We start from the raw sequence: 18,403 nt of genomic DNA, 5'->3' as shown, positions 1-18,403 counted from the left end.
TCAGGTCCCGTTTGCTTGACCTTGTGTTAGCAGTTGACAGAGTTGACCACTTCCTGCTTGAGGCACTTTCTGTGTTTGCTTCCATGGCACCAGACCTTCCTTGTTGGCCACCTCCCTTCTTGCCGGCTCCTTTCTCTGTCTGCTGCATCCTCCTCTGCCAAACCAGTTGGTGTGGCTGCACAGGACCCTGGCCTGGGCCCTCTTCTTGGACTGTCCTTCCCTCTGTGGGGACTCTGTCACCATCCCTACAATTGATGACTCCCACTTCACACCTGTGCCTCCAAGCTTTCCTCTGGTATTTGCTGTTATGCCAGCTCCCTTGCCCGCCCAAACTCTGCTCCCCACACCCTAGACAACCTAGCACTTTCCGGTGTTCTCGCAAAACGTGCCATGATCTGTTTGGATCTTGGGAAGGGAGACAGAAGGCTGAGTCCTTCCTCTTCTTCTTCTTTTTTTTTTTTAATTTTTTTTAACATTTATTTATTTTTGAGAGACAGAGAGAGACAGAGTGTGAGTGGGGGAGGGGCAGAGAGAGAGGGAGACACAGAATCCGAAGCAGGCTCCAGGCCCTGAGCTGTCCGCACAGAGCCTGATGTGGAGCTCGAACTCAAAAACTGTGAGAAGTCGGACGCTTAACTGATTGAGCCATCCAGGCGCCCCTGCTGAGTCCTTCTTAATATCTCCCTCTCCCTCCCCCCGCCCATTTTACAAATGTTATCCATTTTAATTCCCAGTTAGGTCTTGAATTTACCCTTTTCTTTCCAACTCACTGCGGTCGCTCTGTCACAAGTTGCCATCGTGACTTGTCTGGACGCTAGCATTGGCATCCTACCTGGACTCCCTGCATCCATTCCTGTCCCCCATCAACCCAAACCACATAGCAGCCCTCAGGACATGGACCAGTCAGGGCTCTCCAGAGAGATGGAACCAACAAGATGGTTGGTTGGATGGATATGTAATATTCATGTAAAAGATACATTTGATACACACACACACACACACACACACACACACACAGATTTATTATAAGGAATTGGCTCATGTGACTGATGTTATTGTGCAGGCTAAGTTTCAATCCAAGATCTGTTCAGCGGACTGGAAATTCAGGAGAGCTGGTAGTATAAGTTCTAATTCCAAAGCTGGTGGGCTTGGGACCCAGAAAGAACCAATGTTTCAGTTTAAGTCCAAAGGCAGGAAGAGAATGACATTCCTGCTCAAACAGTCAGGCAGGAGGAGTTCCTTCTCACGGGAGGGTCAGCCTTTTTGTTCTAGTCAGGCCTTCAACTGATTAGATGAGGCCCACCCACATTAGGGAGGGCAGCCTGCTTTAGTCTTCTGATTATCTCATCCAAGACACCTTCACAGACACAGCTAGAATAGTGTTTGACCGAATATCTGGACACCTCATGGCTCAGGCAAGATTTCACATAAAACCAACCATCATGGGATGTTTCTAAAACAGACATTCCTTCATGCCACTTCTTGAATGAAAACTCCTAGGTGCTGTGTCTTTGCCCTGAGGTTAATTTCCAGACTCTTCTGCACGGCCTCAGGGCCCCCCCAGATCTGCTGTGTCCCCAACCGACTGCCCCTTCCTCGGGCCCCATCTGCCCCAGGCCGTCTGCCTTTCAGTCACACGCAGCCTCACTCTCCTTAACGACAGCAGGAGTCAGGGATCAGAGCCTGTCCACATCCATCTATGCCAGGGTCTCAGCCAGGTGGTGGGATGTGGCTGAGGACCCCTCTCCCTTCCCCTTGCACCGTGGCTTCGACGCAGCTACTTGTAGGTGCATCTAGCTCTGAGGGAGAGGGGAGGGTAGAGCGGTCAGGGGAGGTTAAGGGAGAGCTGGACACTCACTCGCTAGTCTGCAGCACGCCAGAGGAGGGAACCCACTTCTTTCTCCTCAGAGCCTTGCAAAAAGACGATACAGGATGTGGTTCATTAAACACAAATAGGCCCATGAGACTGCCATTTCCACCAGATGAAATTACCAAAAAAAGCATTTGTTCCCCGCTTTAGATTGAGTCCATCTGGAACGGAACACCCTAGTCTTCTTCCTATTGGTGCGTACCAAGAATAATAATCCTTCGCGGCGCTCGGCGCAGAGCAACTCACAGAGCCCTCTCACATACATTATTTCATCCAATGTACTCCTCGCACAACAGGCCTGGAAGGGAGGCGTTGCTATCTGCATTTCGTGCTTGAGGAAACTGAGGCTCAGAAGGGTAAGGCGACCTGAGGGAGTTCACACCAGGGAGTGTGGCAGAGCAGGGATTTGAACCCAGGCTGCTTTAATCATGAAGACCCTGTGTGTGCATAGCACGGCGGCCTCAGAGAACTCTCTAGATGCTGGCTGGCATGAGACCCAGGGGAGCTGTTTGCACTCCTGTTCTGTTTCTCTTATCCACCACTGGAAGAACTGAGGGAAGCAAAGACTTAGGCCCTCAGCTTGGGTGGGGGAGGAGGTACTCTATGCACCAATGCCCCTCTGGTAGCTTAATTCTCTGTCTTAGCTTAGCCACAGCACTGCCAGACAAAGCCAAACCCTAAAACGTCAGAGCTGGAAGAGGCCTTGGCAGGCATCCAGCTAGGGTGAGCTTCTCCTTATGCGCCGGTTTTGATCAAAAGGTAGTAGCTGCCTGGAATGCTCGTGGAAAGAGATCCTGGGTCAGGACCAGGCTTGGTGACAGGAATCCAGTGGTCACTGAGCGACATCTACCATGGGCACGAAAGGAAGAAACAATCACTCTTGTGTAAGGCATTCTCTATTCTCATCTGGGCTGGCTGTTCCCATTCTACAGATGGGAAAGTTGAGGTCTGCTTATGCAATCTGTTAGAACCTATAGTTGCAATGTAATAACCAGCTAACACCGTTGTTTTTTTTTTTTCTTCACCCTCCTGAAAACTCAGAGAAAATTCAAAGTCTCCTGCTTGCCAAAGCCCCCCATATCCTCAGAGATGGCAGAGTTACCGGTTGACAGACTGCACATTTTCTTGTTTCAGGGCACATGCACACACAAATACATCCTCCCCTGAAGCCCTGGAGACCACCCCTGTTGTCCTTCCCCCTAGGGCAACAATACAAGATGGATACTGCTGTAAGCTGGTTACCCTTGATTCTATTCGGCCAGGGGCGAAACCACATTTGTTCTGCTATCACAGGCCTATTCCCAGGAAGGTGATACAGGGACTGAGGGAGTGGGGCTGTCCGAAGGGACCCTTCTCTCTCAGCAGTCCTGCACTAAGAACGTGGAATTTCCCTGGAGATGAATATGGGGCTTTTGTTCTCTTTCTGCCTTCAGCCCCTTAGTGAGAACAGAATGGTCTGGAAGGAACCCTGGTGCATGGAGGGAAGCTTTTGCCTTCCCCAGGTTGGCAGCAGCAGATAGAACCCATCAACCTGAGAGCAGCCTCACTCACAGATATCATGGCACAGGGTGTGTTTCCTGCCGCTCTGTCTCTCCTGTTCTTCCTTCATACCTTCTCACCCGTCCATCTTTCCACACTAGGGGGTCCACTAGTGGGTCCAGCTCCTGGGATATGCCAGGCTCTGTATCAGGTGCTGAGGCTGCAAGGCGAGTGAGACCCACCCCCTGCTCTCAGGAAGCTCACAGCCAAATAGGAAAGATTAACAGGTGGATAGACAGTTACAACCCTTTTGATAAATGCTGCAACAAAGGAAAGCATGTGCATGTGCATGTGTGCACTGTGTGTGTGTGTGTGTGTGTGTGTGTGTGTGTGTAGGGTCAGGAGTGAAGGAAGCAAGCCTGGGAGACTGGCCCCTAACCACGTAGGGTGGCTGGGAACTTTCCTGGAGGAGATGTCCCAGCAGAGCCCGGGAGGGTGTGGGCATTTGCCAGACTGGGGTGGTAGAGAAGGGATTTGCAGGGGACAAGACGTGAATCTGGGGTGTGGGAAAGCCTGGTGAATGCTGAGTCCTCTCGGGCCGGTTTGCAGCAACAGTGCCTGAATCTCTCCAGGTGCTCTTTAGGGACACCACTGGCTTCTTTTTTTAGGTCTTGGAACGTCTCCGTTCCTCAGTCTTCCAAGTAGTTAGAGAAACTGCCATTGCCTCTGTCCATAGCTGAGTCCTCTCGCGCAAGGGCGAGGCTGTATCTCCAAATGCCTGCGATGGAGTCAACACATGGGGCTAGTTTCAGAGGTACCTGGGGAATAGTTAGGAAAGCATCAAGGGTATTATGAAGATGGTATGAGGTCGTGTGATGAGTTGGCTTGTAGGAACTCAAATCAGTCATTGTTCCCCCCTCCTTATCAAAGGTGTACCTTTCAACAAATACCGACATACATACCCGGTGTATGTGAGTCTTCTGCCCCGTTTGCCAGATGTGTGACTAGGGCAAGGCATTTTGATTTGCTGAGTCTCAGTGTATCTTCAAGATGGGTATAGTGATGCCTGCTTCACAGTATTGTTAGCAGAATTAGCAGAAACAATGATTATAAAGTGATAATCACTGCACCTGGCATATAAGAAATACTCAGGAAATGCGAGCTGTTATTGTTATCATTTATTATTGTGAGATGCAGTTGAGTCAGTGATGATTGTTATTACCATCAGTTTCCCAAAACAAAAAGCCTAATGGTATAGCTCTTTCCAGTCCTGAGTACAGAAGCCCAGATAAGCCTGAAGTCACGGCTGTTTCTCACTGGATGATCTGCCAGCTTGAATTTGAGTCCTGCCTGCACCTGGGGGTGGTTGGGGTGGGGGTGGGGGAGCAAAATTATCAAAAAGCACAGTCTGGAACCCAGCAGTGGGGCACAGGGGAGTGTTTGCACAGCTGGGCACTGAGCTTATAATACACGAAAAGGACGTGTAGGGCTGTGTGCGTTGGGGCAAGGCAATGATGACTGATTTGTATGCAGTTCCTACTGTGGGCCAGTTAATCACATGATCTTGCGTTGTCTTCATGAGAAGCCGGCAGGGTCCAGAGTATTATGTCCATCTTCCAAATGAGAAAACTCATCTGCTTAAGGTCACGTGGCTGGTAATAGGCAGAGGCAGGATTCTATCCCAGGACTGTGTCACTCTAGAGCCCCAATGCCCTACTTCATCCCTGTAAGAACAGATGCCAGGTACTGAGAACCACTATATGCCAGCAGGCGTGCTGGGCACCTCGCATACAGGATCTCAGTGAATCCTAACAACAAACCCTCTGAAGCTGGTGTCTTCCTGCCTAGGAAACTAAGACTCAGGAGGTGCTGGGGTGGGAAGGGGGATGTATATAATCCAGAGACATATAGCTGGTGGAAATACCTGCTCTTCCCTTTCTTTCTTTTCTTGCTTAGGGCCTCTTACCATTTACGTTTTGCTGTTACTTAACCACAGTGGGCACTCCAAAAAGTGTCCTCTCTGGGAGGCATTTCTCTTCCTCTTGAAACAGGTAGACATACTTCATCGGAAGAGTGAAAAAATAGAGGCAGATAGACCAGCATGATTCTAGGCTGCATGATGTCGGTCAGTTGGTTCCAGATTCTTGTTTTCTATCAACACCCTGGCTTTGGGTCGGGGCGCAGGCTTCGAGCCAGGTCTTAGAGACTGACTTGACCGCTGATCCATTGGGTTGGAGCTGGTCTTCATCTGACACACAAGCCCTAGACCCCAAGTGTTCCTCTGTAGGATTCTTGGGGTCTGCCCTTCTGTTTCCTCACATTCCATGGGTGCCCGATGGAAGGCTTCTTTTAGAGATCTTGGTCCAAGAAGTCCCTGAAGTCTGAGGCACCACAATCACTGAAATTCACAACCGGAAAGACCCTTAATTCAATAAACCTATTAACTGTAGATGATGAAATGGGTAATGAAAAACTTGTTCAAAGGGAACTATAAACTAGTGACAGGGTTAGGACTCAAACCAGCTCCCTTTTCTTTCTTCCTTCTCGTTCCAAGAAGATGTGTTAAGAGACCCTTTGTCCAAAGGTATCTCCTTTTTGTTTCTAACAGCTTTATTGAGATATATAATGTACATACCACACGTCGAAGGTATCTCTTTGAGCCTTCTCTTCCGGTGGTGATTCTGCACAAAGACACAGTCTGGGTTGAGTTTCCAGAAGGAAACACAACTTTTCATTATCGTCTGGTTGAGAAGCTTCTTCAAGGAAAATGAAATCGGAGGTAAATACGCCTCCCACTTTCAACTATGTCCCGTTTTCTGTCCCACCTACTGTCAGTGATTCAGGGAGGCAGCTGGTGGGAGGGGGACAAGGGGGCACAGCCAGCAGGGGCTAAATGCGATACAAAGTGTTCATTTATATTAACGTATGAGCGAAGCCAACCCCCTGCCCTGGTTTTGCCCAGCAACAGTTTTAGTGTCTACTCTGTGCCAATGCGGCACCAAATTCAACGTGGCTCTCCCTTCGCAGAGCTCAGTCCAGACTTGGAGAGAGATAGGTAATGAGGAAATCACAATGCAACGTGGAAACGCTAGGAGCAGCAGCCACACAAAGCGTGGCTTGGACACCCGACTCAAACTGTGCGGTGGGTCAGGAGGGGCATCCCAGGAACCCTGCAGGAGGCAAGGTTTAGGCCACGTAGGTGGGTAGGGAGAGGGGAAGTTTCAGGTAGCAAGACACACGTGTACAGAAAAGGCCCTGAGATACGAGAAAAAAAGTGTATGGTGCAGATTGCTTAGGGAGGAGCTAAGATAAACGCCAAATCCCCCTAGATGCGTGGACCATGTTAAGAAATGCACCGTTTTAGTAGGAGCCGTTTAAGGTCGTTTAAAGATTTTTGTGTCATATTAATTTGCATTTCAAAAAACGATTGATTCTGGCTGGTGCAGGGTGGGGCTGGACCTAGGATTGAAGGACGTGTATATGGGATGCTAGATAACAGTCATCAGGGAAGATCAGTTAGGAAGTTGTAGCCTTGTTTCAGGAGAAAAATGATAGCAGTTTAACATTTCATAGTCGTGAAGCTGGAGAAAACAGAAATAAATGGGTAAGAAATGGGGGCGGGGAAGGGTTTCTTTTTTTTTTTAATTTTTTTAATGTTTGTTTTTATTTTTGACAGAGACAGAGCATGAGTGGGGGAGGGGCAGAGAGAGAGGGAGACACAGGCAGGCTCCAGGCTCTGAGCTGTCAGCACAGAGCCCGACGCGGGGCTCGAACTCAGAGTGTGAGATCATGACCTGAGCTGAAGTTGGACGCTCAACCGACTGAGCCACCCAGGCGCCCCAGAAGGGTTTCTTAAAGTAGAGCAAAGGAAGGTCAGCCGGTGTTGGAGAGCGGAGCTCAGGTTTGAGGACAGTGAGCGTGAGGGTTCTCAGGGAGGTCTTCATCCAGCACAGCAGCCCACAGTTCACATCCCGATTGGCAGTACAAAGTGGGCAGCTGGACATACCCCAGACTGGTAATGAGGGGGAAAAACAAACAAACCGAAAATGCAGGTTTGGGACCCGGTTGGTAACCGTCATAGGAGACAGAGCTCCCTGTATAAAGACACAGCTCCCCTTTTGCAACTTGTCTCCTCAGGGAGCAGCCTTGGGGGGCGGCCGGCCCCCCCCCCCCCAACCCTGGGCCCAGTATTGTTTCTGAGGTTTTCTTTAGAGCGGCTTTATTTCATTTAGAGGGGCTGTGCATGCTTCTCGTTTCTGGCCAGCTTTTCCTTCTGTAAAATCCTGTAGGATAGTGCATGTTAGGTAGGCTGGCGTTAACGTCTCCCATTTCATGGAGGAGGGAGAAGGGCCTGTGCAGCCATCGAAGCCAGAGCAGGAGAGAAGAATACATCCTGCTAGGGCTTTGGCCTCAGCATTTGTACCTTTCATTTAGCTAAGAATTAAGTAGCCTTTATGGGAGGTGCAGGGTGGATGGCCCATCTGTGTATGGATCACACGTTTCTTCCAGCACATCCATCAGCACAAGCTTCCTTCTCCTGCATCCAGCCCTGAGCCAAGATCAGGGGAGATACGAAGCAGGCACGCTCCCTTTCCACCCTTTGAGCCACGATATTTACAGTTTATTTCTAACCCTGCTCTAGAATCATCAGGCTTGCAAACAAGTTTCAGGTCCTTGGGCCTGAGACAGTTAGGGTTTTTATTCTCAAGTTTAGATATTGTCATTTCACAGAAACACAGTCTTATTCATGTGGTTGCTCATAAACTACATTCGTAAAACTTATCATACTCTGAAGTGTGCCGTCACAGGGCAGTAGTGGGATGGACTCCCACCCGGTATGCATGTGGTTTAGCCACAGAACTGATGCTCCTGCCCACACATCAAGATATAAAAGGGCTAATCGCTCACATAATGAGGCTTTCTGCTCTCCCTAAGGTCCCAAGTGGCTTGAGAAAACAAGGAGAGACTGGCCTGGCTAGTATATAATGGGCAGGGGGGTTGGGGTATGTCTCCACTGTTTGAAATTCCCTCTGGCACCAAGAGTGGGAGCACCTGGGTTTGCCAAATGAGGGGCTGATGGGGAAGTGGGGAGTAGCGGGGCTTGGATGCTGTCAGAATCCAAGCATCAAATATGGAGTCAGAATCATTACAATTCACCCTGGATGTTTGGTTACTGAAATGTGCTATGATTCATTTAATTGAACTTGAACGTGTGTAAGTAAGCCAGTATAGCACTCTATGAGGGCTGCAGTATGAGGGTGGTAAGGGAAGTGAAAAATGTACTAAATGCCTTATATAAGAGCCCAACGCTGTGTATTTTGAGAAATGAAATGAGTGCTTTGGTCACTATCAATAATGTCTGAAACTCTGAAGGCGATAAAGTGTCTTAGTGAGGACTTTTGTTATCGATTTAGTTTGTGTAGAGACATGTGTGATCTTGATTTGTTTCGGGTATCTGTGACACAAGAGATTCCCAGAGATCCTAGATGGAGGACTGTTGCACCCACTGACTGGACCAGATGAACACATCTTTGGCAATGGCCCAAGAGTACAGAGGAATGTGGAGATGGGGTGGACTGTTGGCCAGGGCGTCCAGTGAAAAGAGGACTGCATGAAGTTTGGCCAGTTGTGTTGCCTCTTAGGTCCTGTCTCGTTATCAGGAACATCCCAGTGAAGGACTGAAAAGCAGCAGCTTTCCAGCAAATTCGATCATATATGATGGTTGGTGATGCCATCTATAAAGTTACTGGGTTGATCCTAGGGGACTCCTCAAATAGCCAAGGGGTCTTGGAAAAGGGGTGACCTTCTCCAGCACCATGGTATCCAGCCAAGGACCAAGGATGGAGGGGGGACCCTGTCCTACAGACGAGGTATGCCGAGGGCCTACGTTTGGCTCTGTGCTATAGCAGGGGGGGTCTCGTGGCTGTGCTGAACTTTCAGAGTGCTGCTTCCCCGACCCAAGGCCGAATGGGCAGCAAGGGATGGAGGGCCACAGGTTCAGTGTCCGTGACAACCAGCCTTTGTTTCCAGGAGAGCCCAAGATGCAGCCAGCAATTGCACTCTAATGGCTTATGTTAATTTTTGTAATTACTTGAGTTCATGAATAATGACCCAGAGGAAAAATCCTTTTATGCTAGCCATCTAGCAGAATAGCTAAACACGCATATTTCTGTCTTGAAACAAATACACACGCATGCACACAATACATACATATATATGTCTGTATATAAAAATCGTGACTCCATTTAACCTCTCAAAAACAGTCAAGATGACATCCTGACTACTTTCATCAAATAATTAGCCTTTAAGCTTGACGTGCAGCTTCCCTTGGGGGGTACAGTACTATGAGTGTTTGCCTCCACCTCTCCAGGAATCCCTCTCTCCCTCCAGTAGGCTTTTCCTTCAGAAGCTGAGCAGTGCCACCCGCAACACCAACACAGGTCTGCAGTCTCCCGACGTTAACTTGAAAATTTCACATCAGTGCAGCACGACGGGAAGTCACGTTCCCTGAGCACCTCACACTTTCTGAATTAGGTACTTCTACGTATGCCATCCCGTTTGTATCTTTTAATTCTCACAAAAGCGCTGTAAAACGTAAACTGTCTTTGCCTTCCACCAGATGAAGAAACAATAGTTCAGCAGAGTGACAAGAGCCTAGTAAGTTCCAGTAGTTGGGGCAGAGTAAGGACTTGGACCCAAGTGGAGCTGATTATTACAAAGTGGAGGTTCTTTCTACCACTCCAATGTATTAAACACAGTTATAGCAAGAATTAGGCAAAAACAGTGAGGCAAAATGCAACAATTCTAGCTGGCTAAAGAGTAATTAAAATCGTAGCTCTAAAAGGAATTTCACCAACGATCTAGGCTAACCTCTTTACAGACTGGGAAACTGTTGGAGAGGTGTGTTGATCACCCGAGGCCACCTGAATAGGTCAAGGGCAGAGCTGTGATTCAGACCTAGACGAAGTCCAGTGACTTTCCCACTAGAATACATTGGCAGTCCCAGAGCTGCCTCACTAACTTCGGACTTAGCCAGGAGAGCATGAATATTAATGATATTGACAAGCTATAGCCATAGGTCTGGAGCGTAAGTATGTATTTTGCTAAGCAGCTTTGTACCTCACCACTGCCCTGCTTGTAAAATTCATCCAGGCATCTGCTATTTCATATCTGTAATTTGTTTTTGAGATCCCTCGAGGGGCTGTACGTCCTGGGTACAAATCAGCAGCCTAGTCAGGTGCAAGACAGAGCCCCCAGTTTCATACCAAGCTCTGCCTTCTACTTCCCTGCGACAGAGCTGGGTAACACTTTACTTTTAAGAGGCCATTAATTAGCACTAGATTAAAAGTACAACTACTTAAGCATTACTTGCCTTACCCACAGGAACACTGTAGGACTCCAGCCAAGTTTATCTTACTGACTGGAATAATGGAGTGTCCCTCTGCGGACTGTCTCTGGCTAGAGTGTACATTGGGACTGACCCTTACAATCATTCAGGCAGTGCCTATCCCTGGCGTCTCAGGAAGTCCACGGCAATGTAACATTAGATTTCAAGTATCTTAGGAAAGACTGAAACAATTTCTGAAAGAGTAGACACATGAATATCATTTATTAATTTTTTTTTTCTGAACACTTCCCATAGTGCCTGGCCCACAGGAGGTACTCAAGAATACTGAATGAATCATTGCTCTAAAACCTTAATTTCTAAGTTAATTACTCAGAATGATAAAGGGAGGCAGGGACTTAACTAACCTGTAAGTAATTTGTTGCCTAAGAATACCATTTTGTCCAACGTTGAGGGGGCTACTACGTTAAGAAGACGAAGGTTACTGGAGACCTATCATCATTAGCAAGTAAACAGCAGCCAATTAAATAACTGAGGATATATTTTGCGTTAGGGACCATGCTATGTGCTTACAGCAATTTATACAATAATAGACACATGAAATAGGGAGAGTGATAATAGAAAGGAACAGGTGACCAGGAGACGAAATGCCCGAGAAAAGTTGTGGCTGGCAATTAGGAACCCATAAAATAGGAAAGAGGGAAAGTATAGTTTGGAGTGGTTGGACCACCTCATGCCACTCAGGGAAGACAGGCACAGCTGTCACCTGTTGAGTACGCCGAGAACTACATCCAAGTAGTTTTGCATCCATTGTCTCGTATTTTACACCCTTCCCGTGAAGAATCATTTCCATCATTTTCCAGAAGGGGAAAGGTGAAATGGCTTGTCCATGGCCACATGGAAGATTAGCAATGGTTTTCAGAAAGTGTTCTGTAGATTCTCAAGAGGTTTGTAAGAATAAACAGGAGGTTAGATGAGGGGATAAATAAAGCCTCTTCTCCAGGCCCACAAACCTGCTTCACCCAGAGCAGGGGTGATCTACTTGACCTGATAGACTGGCATGTGAGACTTTACTCAACTAAGGGTACTGTTGCTTAAAAACAAAAAACAAACAACAAACAGAAACTGCTCTAATTGAGGAAAACGGTGTCCTGGGGATGTACTACATATGTGATTGAGTCAACACAGTAGGTAATTGAAAACTGATTGGACTAAGCACAGCCTGAAATATTCACATCAAAGAAAAAACTATTCAGGAGGCGTCCATTTTCCACCCATTCGGAGTCAGCAGGTGCCTGCCGTACTTGAGGACCACGGCATGAGCATAGTTCAGCAACGGGAAGCCCTAAGTGCTGAACAGCACTGGTGATAGCACTTGCCTCCAAAAGCATTGGCAGCTACAGGGTTTTTGGCCCATTTACGTCAAGCCAGCCCACAATGTACATTTCTGTGCTGCAGACCCTGTGCCAGAGGCCTCGACCACTGTTATTGCTTCAGCAAGCCCCCCACTGACAGGAAAGACAGACCTCCTACTGCCAGGTGCTATCACAGAGAAAGTGGCTCTGATAACTACTGGAGCCATTTGTGATGCACTTTTAATTGGATCAGTTTCTTCTCAATTCTACGATCTTTGGAAATTGGGTGCAATTTCATAATCAGAACACGGGGCTTTTTCCAGGTGAAAAGCACAAGAGGAACTAATTCAACATCCTACCAATTATTTCCTTTCCTATTCTTTGGGAGCTATTACAACAGAAGCCAAAAAAGCAACACTACCACCAAACAACAAAAACAAAAACAAACAAAAAACAACAAAAGACAATTTTGAGTAGCCCAGCTCAGCAAATTTTGTTTCTTTGAAAAGCAGGGTGATAGCTCTTTGGCCCTGCATCTACGAGCAAAATATGCTGCTTAGCAAAAACAAAGCCTGAGAAGCCTTGTCACGATTTCCCTTATCCAGTTTTGGTCTTTTTAAAGACAAGACTTCTTCTGTTTTTGAACTGTAATTATAAGGATAACGCAAATGGTAGAAGCTCATTTCCTAACAGAGCGCTGGTGACAGTATCAACCTTGGGGGCTGATTCTGTATACCTGTGGGTGAGAGTAAGCTTTGGATCATTTTTACATAATGGTGCCTTAGGCTGATTTTGGGCTGGGGTAGATCCTAACGCTCTCAAAGAATGCAGTGTCAGATATGGAAGCAAAGCGGCGTGGTACAACTTCTCTCTCTCCATCTCCCAAATCCCATATTTAATTAAAAGACATGAACACCAAAGATGAAGAAACAGTTATCAATTATTTAATTCTGATAGAGGAATGGAAATAAATCTCAAAACGAAATATTGTGCCATCACTTGAGGAAAATACAGAATAAAGACCCAACAGTTTTGTCTTAGTAATGAAAATGCGATGTGCCCACATCTCCACTCTGCTGGCCCTGGCCTGTGTTGTACAATTCTGCAGACAACTCTTAGCACAGGTCAGTGGAGAGAGGTAATATGAAAAATGATGAACTCTAGAGACTCTCCAAGAGTGTTTACTGACTATATTAGCATTTGTGTTTGTTTATTCCCATCTTTCTGTGCTTTGAAATAATTCCAGTCTATATGCTCCTATAAAAGGCGAGCAATTTCCAGGCTGAAGTCTTCCATACCAACCAACTAGGGTCAATCCATCCTCTGTCACATCTGCAGTTAGAGACCAATCCAAGATGGCACAAAACCTCCAGAGCCGAGAGGTCCAAAGGGACTGTGTATGTCTCTTGGTGGCACTAAATGAGTGAGCTTTCACTCTGGTAAAGGTGAAGAGACCTGAGACATCATGCCCCAGGGCTGTGATGTCTGAAACAAAGGTGGAGCATGCACACTAAATGCAGCAGAGCTGAAGAGAAAGTATCACAGATGAAACACATTATAATAGGAGGGAAATATGGTCCGGGGTTAACGAGGCCAAAAGAGGGAAATCAACAAGGATTCAGTATAAGGGCAAATTTCAAATACAGGGGCAGGAGGCTCTCTACTGAAGCCTCAGAAGTGCCTAAATTCTAATCAAACTTCAGTTAACCCCATATCATATGTCTTATTTGGGGCAATGCATGTTAAAGCTCTAAATTTAGGAAGAAAATAATGCAGAAAGAAACAAACAAACAGAAACAAAAAACTACTGAAAGACAGAGCTTCTAAAATTCTAAGATTAGCCAGCGGGAATGAAGACCTAGGCCAAGCGCACTCTACAATACCACCAATAACCCAGGAATAAGGGTGGGGGTGGGGGTGGGGGGTTGGGTAGGGAGCTGGCTGGGGAGAAGAACCTGTTCTCTCTTATCCCCTAAGGGGTGGAGTATCTTCTCAGATGGTAGCTATAGATCTTGATGCAGTGATCCCAACAGTCCAAGACCAACAGCTGCCCTTTAGGAGTGAGGGCGATGCCCACTGGACACGTGAGCCCCTCTCGAATGAGCACACTATAGCCCCCGCCCTTGGGAAAGTGGAGAATTTCCTTTCGACTGCTATCGGCCACAATGAGATCGCCACGAGCATCCACACACATGCCGGCAATGCAGCGGAAATCCTCATTCTCTGAGAAAAAGTGGCTAATCTGGCGACCCAGCTGCCCATCGGGGCCCACAGAGCCAATGGAAAAGCCGCCCTCCAGGTGGTGCTCGTTCTGCCGATTCTCCAGATTGAGGCCCAAGCCCTGCGTGAAGTAGACGGTGCCCTCAGCGTCGCAGGTGACAAACTTGGGCCGCACGGCACTACAGAGGCAGCTGTATTTGACCACCCCTGCCCCCCGGTCAACAGTGAAGCACCAGAGCTTTCCACCTTCCACATCAGTTACCACGAACTGGCCAGATGGAAGGGCTGTGATGCCCCAGGGTTTGCTCAGCTGGCTCCGGTGACAGGCCACGCAGTGGCCATCCAAGGTGTATACCTTGAGGGAGTTGTCATAGCTGTCAGTCACACCAATCAGCCCCTGGCAGTTCATGGCCACTGAGAGAGGCGTGAGGTTGGGCAGATCAGCCCCAAGGAAGCTCAGCACAAAGCTGTCAATGCCACTGGGGCTGCGGCGGATCTCCTTCAAAAAGCCTTTGCGAGTGAACACTTGGATTCGGTAGTTGCCTCGGTCGGCAACCAGCACCTCGCCCTGACCGGTCACGTAGAGACTCACCGGGAGGTTGAACATGCCTGGCGTGCTGCCTTTGGCCCCCATCTTCTTGAGGAAGAGGCACTGCTGGATGTTGGCAGCTGGCTCGGAGCCCCGCTGCTTCGCAGGCGAGGCCCTCGGGCTGGCGACCACTTCCTCGGGGCTCACGTCCATCTCTCTGAACGTAACAGAGGTAGAGGCGGCAGAGGCTGCCGCCTCCATGGCCCAGGAGTCTTCCATGTTGACGGTCCGGGGCTTCTTAACAGCCTGCCCGATTTGGAGGGGGCCGACGTGGCCGACCTTAAGCAGCTCCACGTCCTGCAGGGTAAGCTCGCGGGGCAGGCTGGCCGTGAGCTCCGGCTCCTCCTCGTCCGCGGTCTCCTCCAGGAGCGCGACGTCCGCCTGCTTGATCTTGGCCAGGAAGTAGTCACAGCGAGACACGGCCTGCACCTCGGCAATGTTAAGCAGGTAACTCTGCTCCTCCACCACCTGACTGTTGGACTTCTCCACCTCGGCCAGAGAGCCCGTGAAGAACTTCCGAGAGCGGGCCAGCTCTTCCTGGACCCTGCGCTCCTCGTGCCCGTACTCCTGGAGCACTGCTTTATACCTGGCCTGGAGGTCCTTGGAGACCCCTTCCAAGGCTACCTTCCGCCGCTGCAGCTCCCCCATGAGCTCCCGCAGACGGGCCAGCTTCTCTCCGAAGTCGTGGCGCCGCTCCTCGGCCGCCTCTTTGACGGGGAGCGTACAGTGGCCAGGGGGCTGGTGGTCAGCCTCCCGGCAGGGCTCACACAGCACCAGGCCGCAGCTCCTGCAGAACTGCCGGGGCAGCCGCCGCCCACAGGACCGGCACATGAGCAGCCCCACGGCCTCACTGAGCCCCGCCGTGTCAATGATCTTCAGCACGGTCAGGTTGTCCGTCAGCTGGGTGAGGCTGGTGATGCGGGTAATCTTGCTGCAGAAGGGACAGCGCACACCATTGATGCTACTGGCCAGGAGCTTCTCCAGGCACTGGCGGCAGATGGTGTGGCCACAGTGCAGGAGCTTGGGCCGCAGCTGCTCCTCTGTGAAGGACTCCATGCAGATGGGGCATTCCAGCACTTCCCGGAGGGCATCCAGGTTCAGGTGAGACGCAGCCGCTGCTGCGGCCATCGCACTTCCTCTGAGGGGCCTGCTAACACAGCCCAGGACCGAACAGCTTGGCATTCATGCTCCAGAGGGTCAAAGCCTGCTAATAAGAATAAGAAGCCATTACTGCACTGCCTGCATGAACTAATTCACTCAAGAAACATCCAGAGAACAGCTACCATCTCTCATCCAGCGACTGACGTGTTTAACAAATACTTGTTGAAGTCTGTTAGGTGACCGTGATACACAGGGAAAGGGAACAGATGCAGCACTGCATAGTAGGTAAGAATTCAGGTTCTCGAGTCTCTGATACTTAGTTGTGTGACCTTAAGGAGGTGGCCTAAACTTCCCAAAGCCCGGTTTCCCCATCACCCATCTATAAAATTGAAGTAATAACAGTATCTACTTTATATGAGTTTTGGAAGGGTTAAGCAACATGATGACTACGACGCACTTAGCACAGCCCGTGGCCAGCATCATGCCTGATTAATGTTAGTGATTACTGACATCTACAACTCCATTTATATCAGGGGAAAAGCCTAAGAAAATTACAGGAAAGGACTACACACAAAGTTCTGTGGGTGCACGGTGGACGGAGTAATAGTTCCCAGAGGAGCTGGGAAGGGCTTCCCAGAAACAGTGTCACTTCTGTGACAGGTCTGGAAAGAAACAAGGCCTTGTGGGATAAAGGCATTTTAGGCAAAGAAAACTATGTGACCAAAATCATGGAGCCTGTTTTATTATGTTATATAGAGTTCACCATGTCACATTCGGGGTCCTGGGAAGCATACAGGGAAACAGAAAATTCAAGTGATCCGTAAAACATTAGGTCGGGAAATACATGTATTTTTCATGCTTCTATTCCCCTATCTACTCACCAATCCACCCAACTAGGACTAGGTACCATGTGCTGTCCTATATTAGGTTTTCAGGATAGAAATCCTGCCCTTCAGATCTCAAACTTTAGGAAAGGGGACAAGACATATAGGCAAATAATAGCCAAGGCAGAAAGCAGTATCATAAATAAGACATAAACTCAGTTAGATGGAGGCTATGAGGCATCTACCCTAATTTGAAGGGAAATAGAATTTTCAGCAGGGGCTGGGGATGGCACTGGATAGGGCTCCGGAAGGGTGCACAGATACGTAGAGATGGGAGAAAGGGAGTACCAGACAAAGGGCAGTCTTAACAAAGGTTAGAAGGCAAGGGGAAGAGCAAGAACTTCAGGGTATTAGAAGGAGAACCTGTCGCCTCTATACATTTGTTTCCTCATTTGTACAATGAAATAATACCGCCTTCACAAGGTCAACGCGAGGATTACATGAGATGATATAGGCAGTGTATGAAATGCTAAGTTTTGGCTTAGCACCAAAAAAGTCTTAGATAAATTTTAGTTCTATTTTCTCTCATCCTTAAGGTTAAAACCGTGGGGAGAATGTAGGTAGATTAAAGTAACCGGCGTGATTATGAGAATAATTATAAGAAGTCTTCAGAGCCGAAATGAGACCTTTGGATTTCATTTTGACGGGAATGGTGAAGCAATGCATGTTTTGAAGCAGAGAACTGATAGGATCGGAGCTTGAATGGAGTAGGTGAAAAGGCGGAGAACCTAGTCTGGAAGCTGCTGCAAAACCGCCGGGGGGAGGTAATAGGGAGCCTGAACTAGACAGCAAGGGGTGGAAATGGAACGAAGATACATGGGAGCAATATTCCAGAAGTACAATCACTAAAATGAGTAGATTGAAGTAGGAAAGTGGTGGAGCTAAGATAACCAAAGACTCAAGCCCAGTGATTTAAAAACCAGTAGTGCCTTATCAAGACCATTTATTTTTGGCCTGGAACACCCCCTGCTTCTCTAAGTACACGCCATAAATACTCCCACCCACCTTGATCCACATATGCTCATGGAATAGAACAGAGATCTCAGCGCTCTGAGACTTCCGTCATTGTGTATTTATACTCCAAATTAGAATGAATAGATCTGGCAAGGTGAGGCATGTGGGTAAATTGCAGCCCTTCTTAAATGCAAATTCTACAGCCACATCTGTGCTGTCCTGAAATGCAGATCCTCAGCCATCAAGGAGAAGAGGAGGGCAAGTTAGCTGGGTTTTAAGGACAATGCAGCAAGCTGAGAAGAGCTCCGCGAATGCCATCAGCTTTCTCCATGCATACAGAAGAAAGGGTGTCTATGCAGAGATGCGTACTAGATGCGTATTACAGAATTCCCCGTATTTAGCTTTGCATCGCGATCTGACAAGTACTCAACAGCAGACACACACAGTATCCAAAAGCAATCCAACCTCTCTGAAATGCCACTTCCCTTCTACTGGAAGGGAAACCATTATACATCTAGTACCTTCTATGTGCTGGATGCCACACTAGATGCTTCATATACTTAATCTCATTTAATCTGCCTCATGCCCCTATAAAGTAGGTGCTGT

At 48.3% G+C, this 18,403-nt stretch overlaps 2 protein-coding genes across 8 annotated transcripts in view; one reads left to right on the top strand and one right to left on the bottom strand.

Annotated features, from left to right (window-relative positions):
- Nucleotides 1–18,403, top strand: part of ASTN2 (astrotactin 2) — an 882,793-nt gene that overhangs the window by 651,158 nt on the left and 213,232 nt on the right. The window lies entirely within an intron of this gene.
- The window catches only part of TRIM32 (tripartite motif containing 32), a 12,572-nt gene continuing 7,140 nt past the window's right edge, over nucleotides 12,972–18,403 (bottom strand). For 2 of the 3 annotated variants that reach the window (XM_040482116.1, XM_040482117.1), the window contains exon 2: nucleotides 12,972–16,062. In XM_040482116.1, coding sequence (XP_040338050.1) covers nucleotides 14,022–16,040 — 2,019 coding nt within the window. In that variant the 5' untranslated portion in view covers nucleotides 16,041–16,062 and the 3' untranslated portion in view covers nucleotides 12,972–14,021. Of the gene's footprint in view, nucleotides 16,066–18,403 lie in introns of all 3 variants that reach the window. The other variant, XM_040482115.1, reaches the window with a different exon arrangement.

This window comes from Herpailurus yagouaroundi, unplaced genomic scaffold (genome assembly GCF_014898765.1).
Source record: "Herpailurus yagouaroundi ecotype Mexico unplaced genomic scaffold, PumYag 160, whole genome shotgun sequence".
Taxonomy (NCBI): domain Eukaryota; kingdom Metazoa; phylum Chordata; class Mammalia; order Carnivora; family Felidae; genus Herpailurus; species Herpailurus yagouaroundi.
Note: the sequence above shows the minus strand (reverse complement) of the source record. Positions and strands in the feature narration are given on the sequence as shown.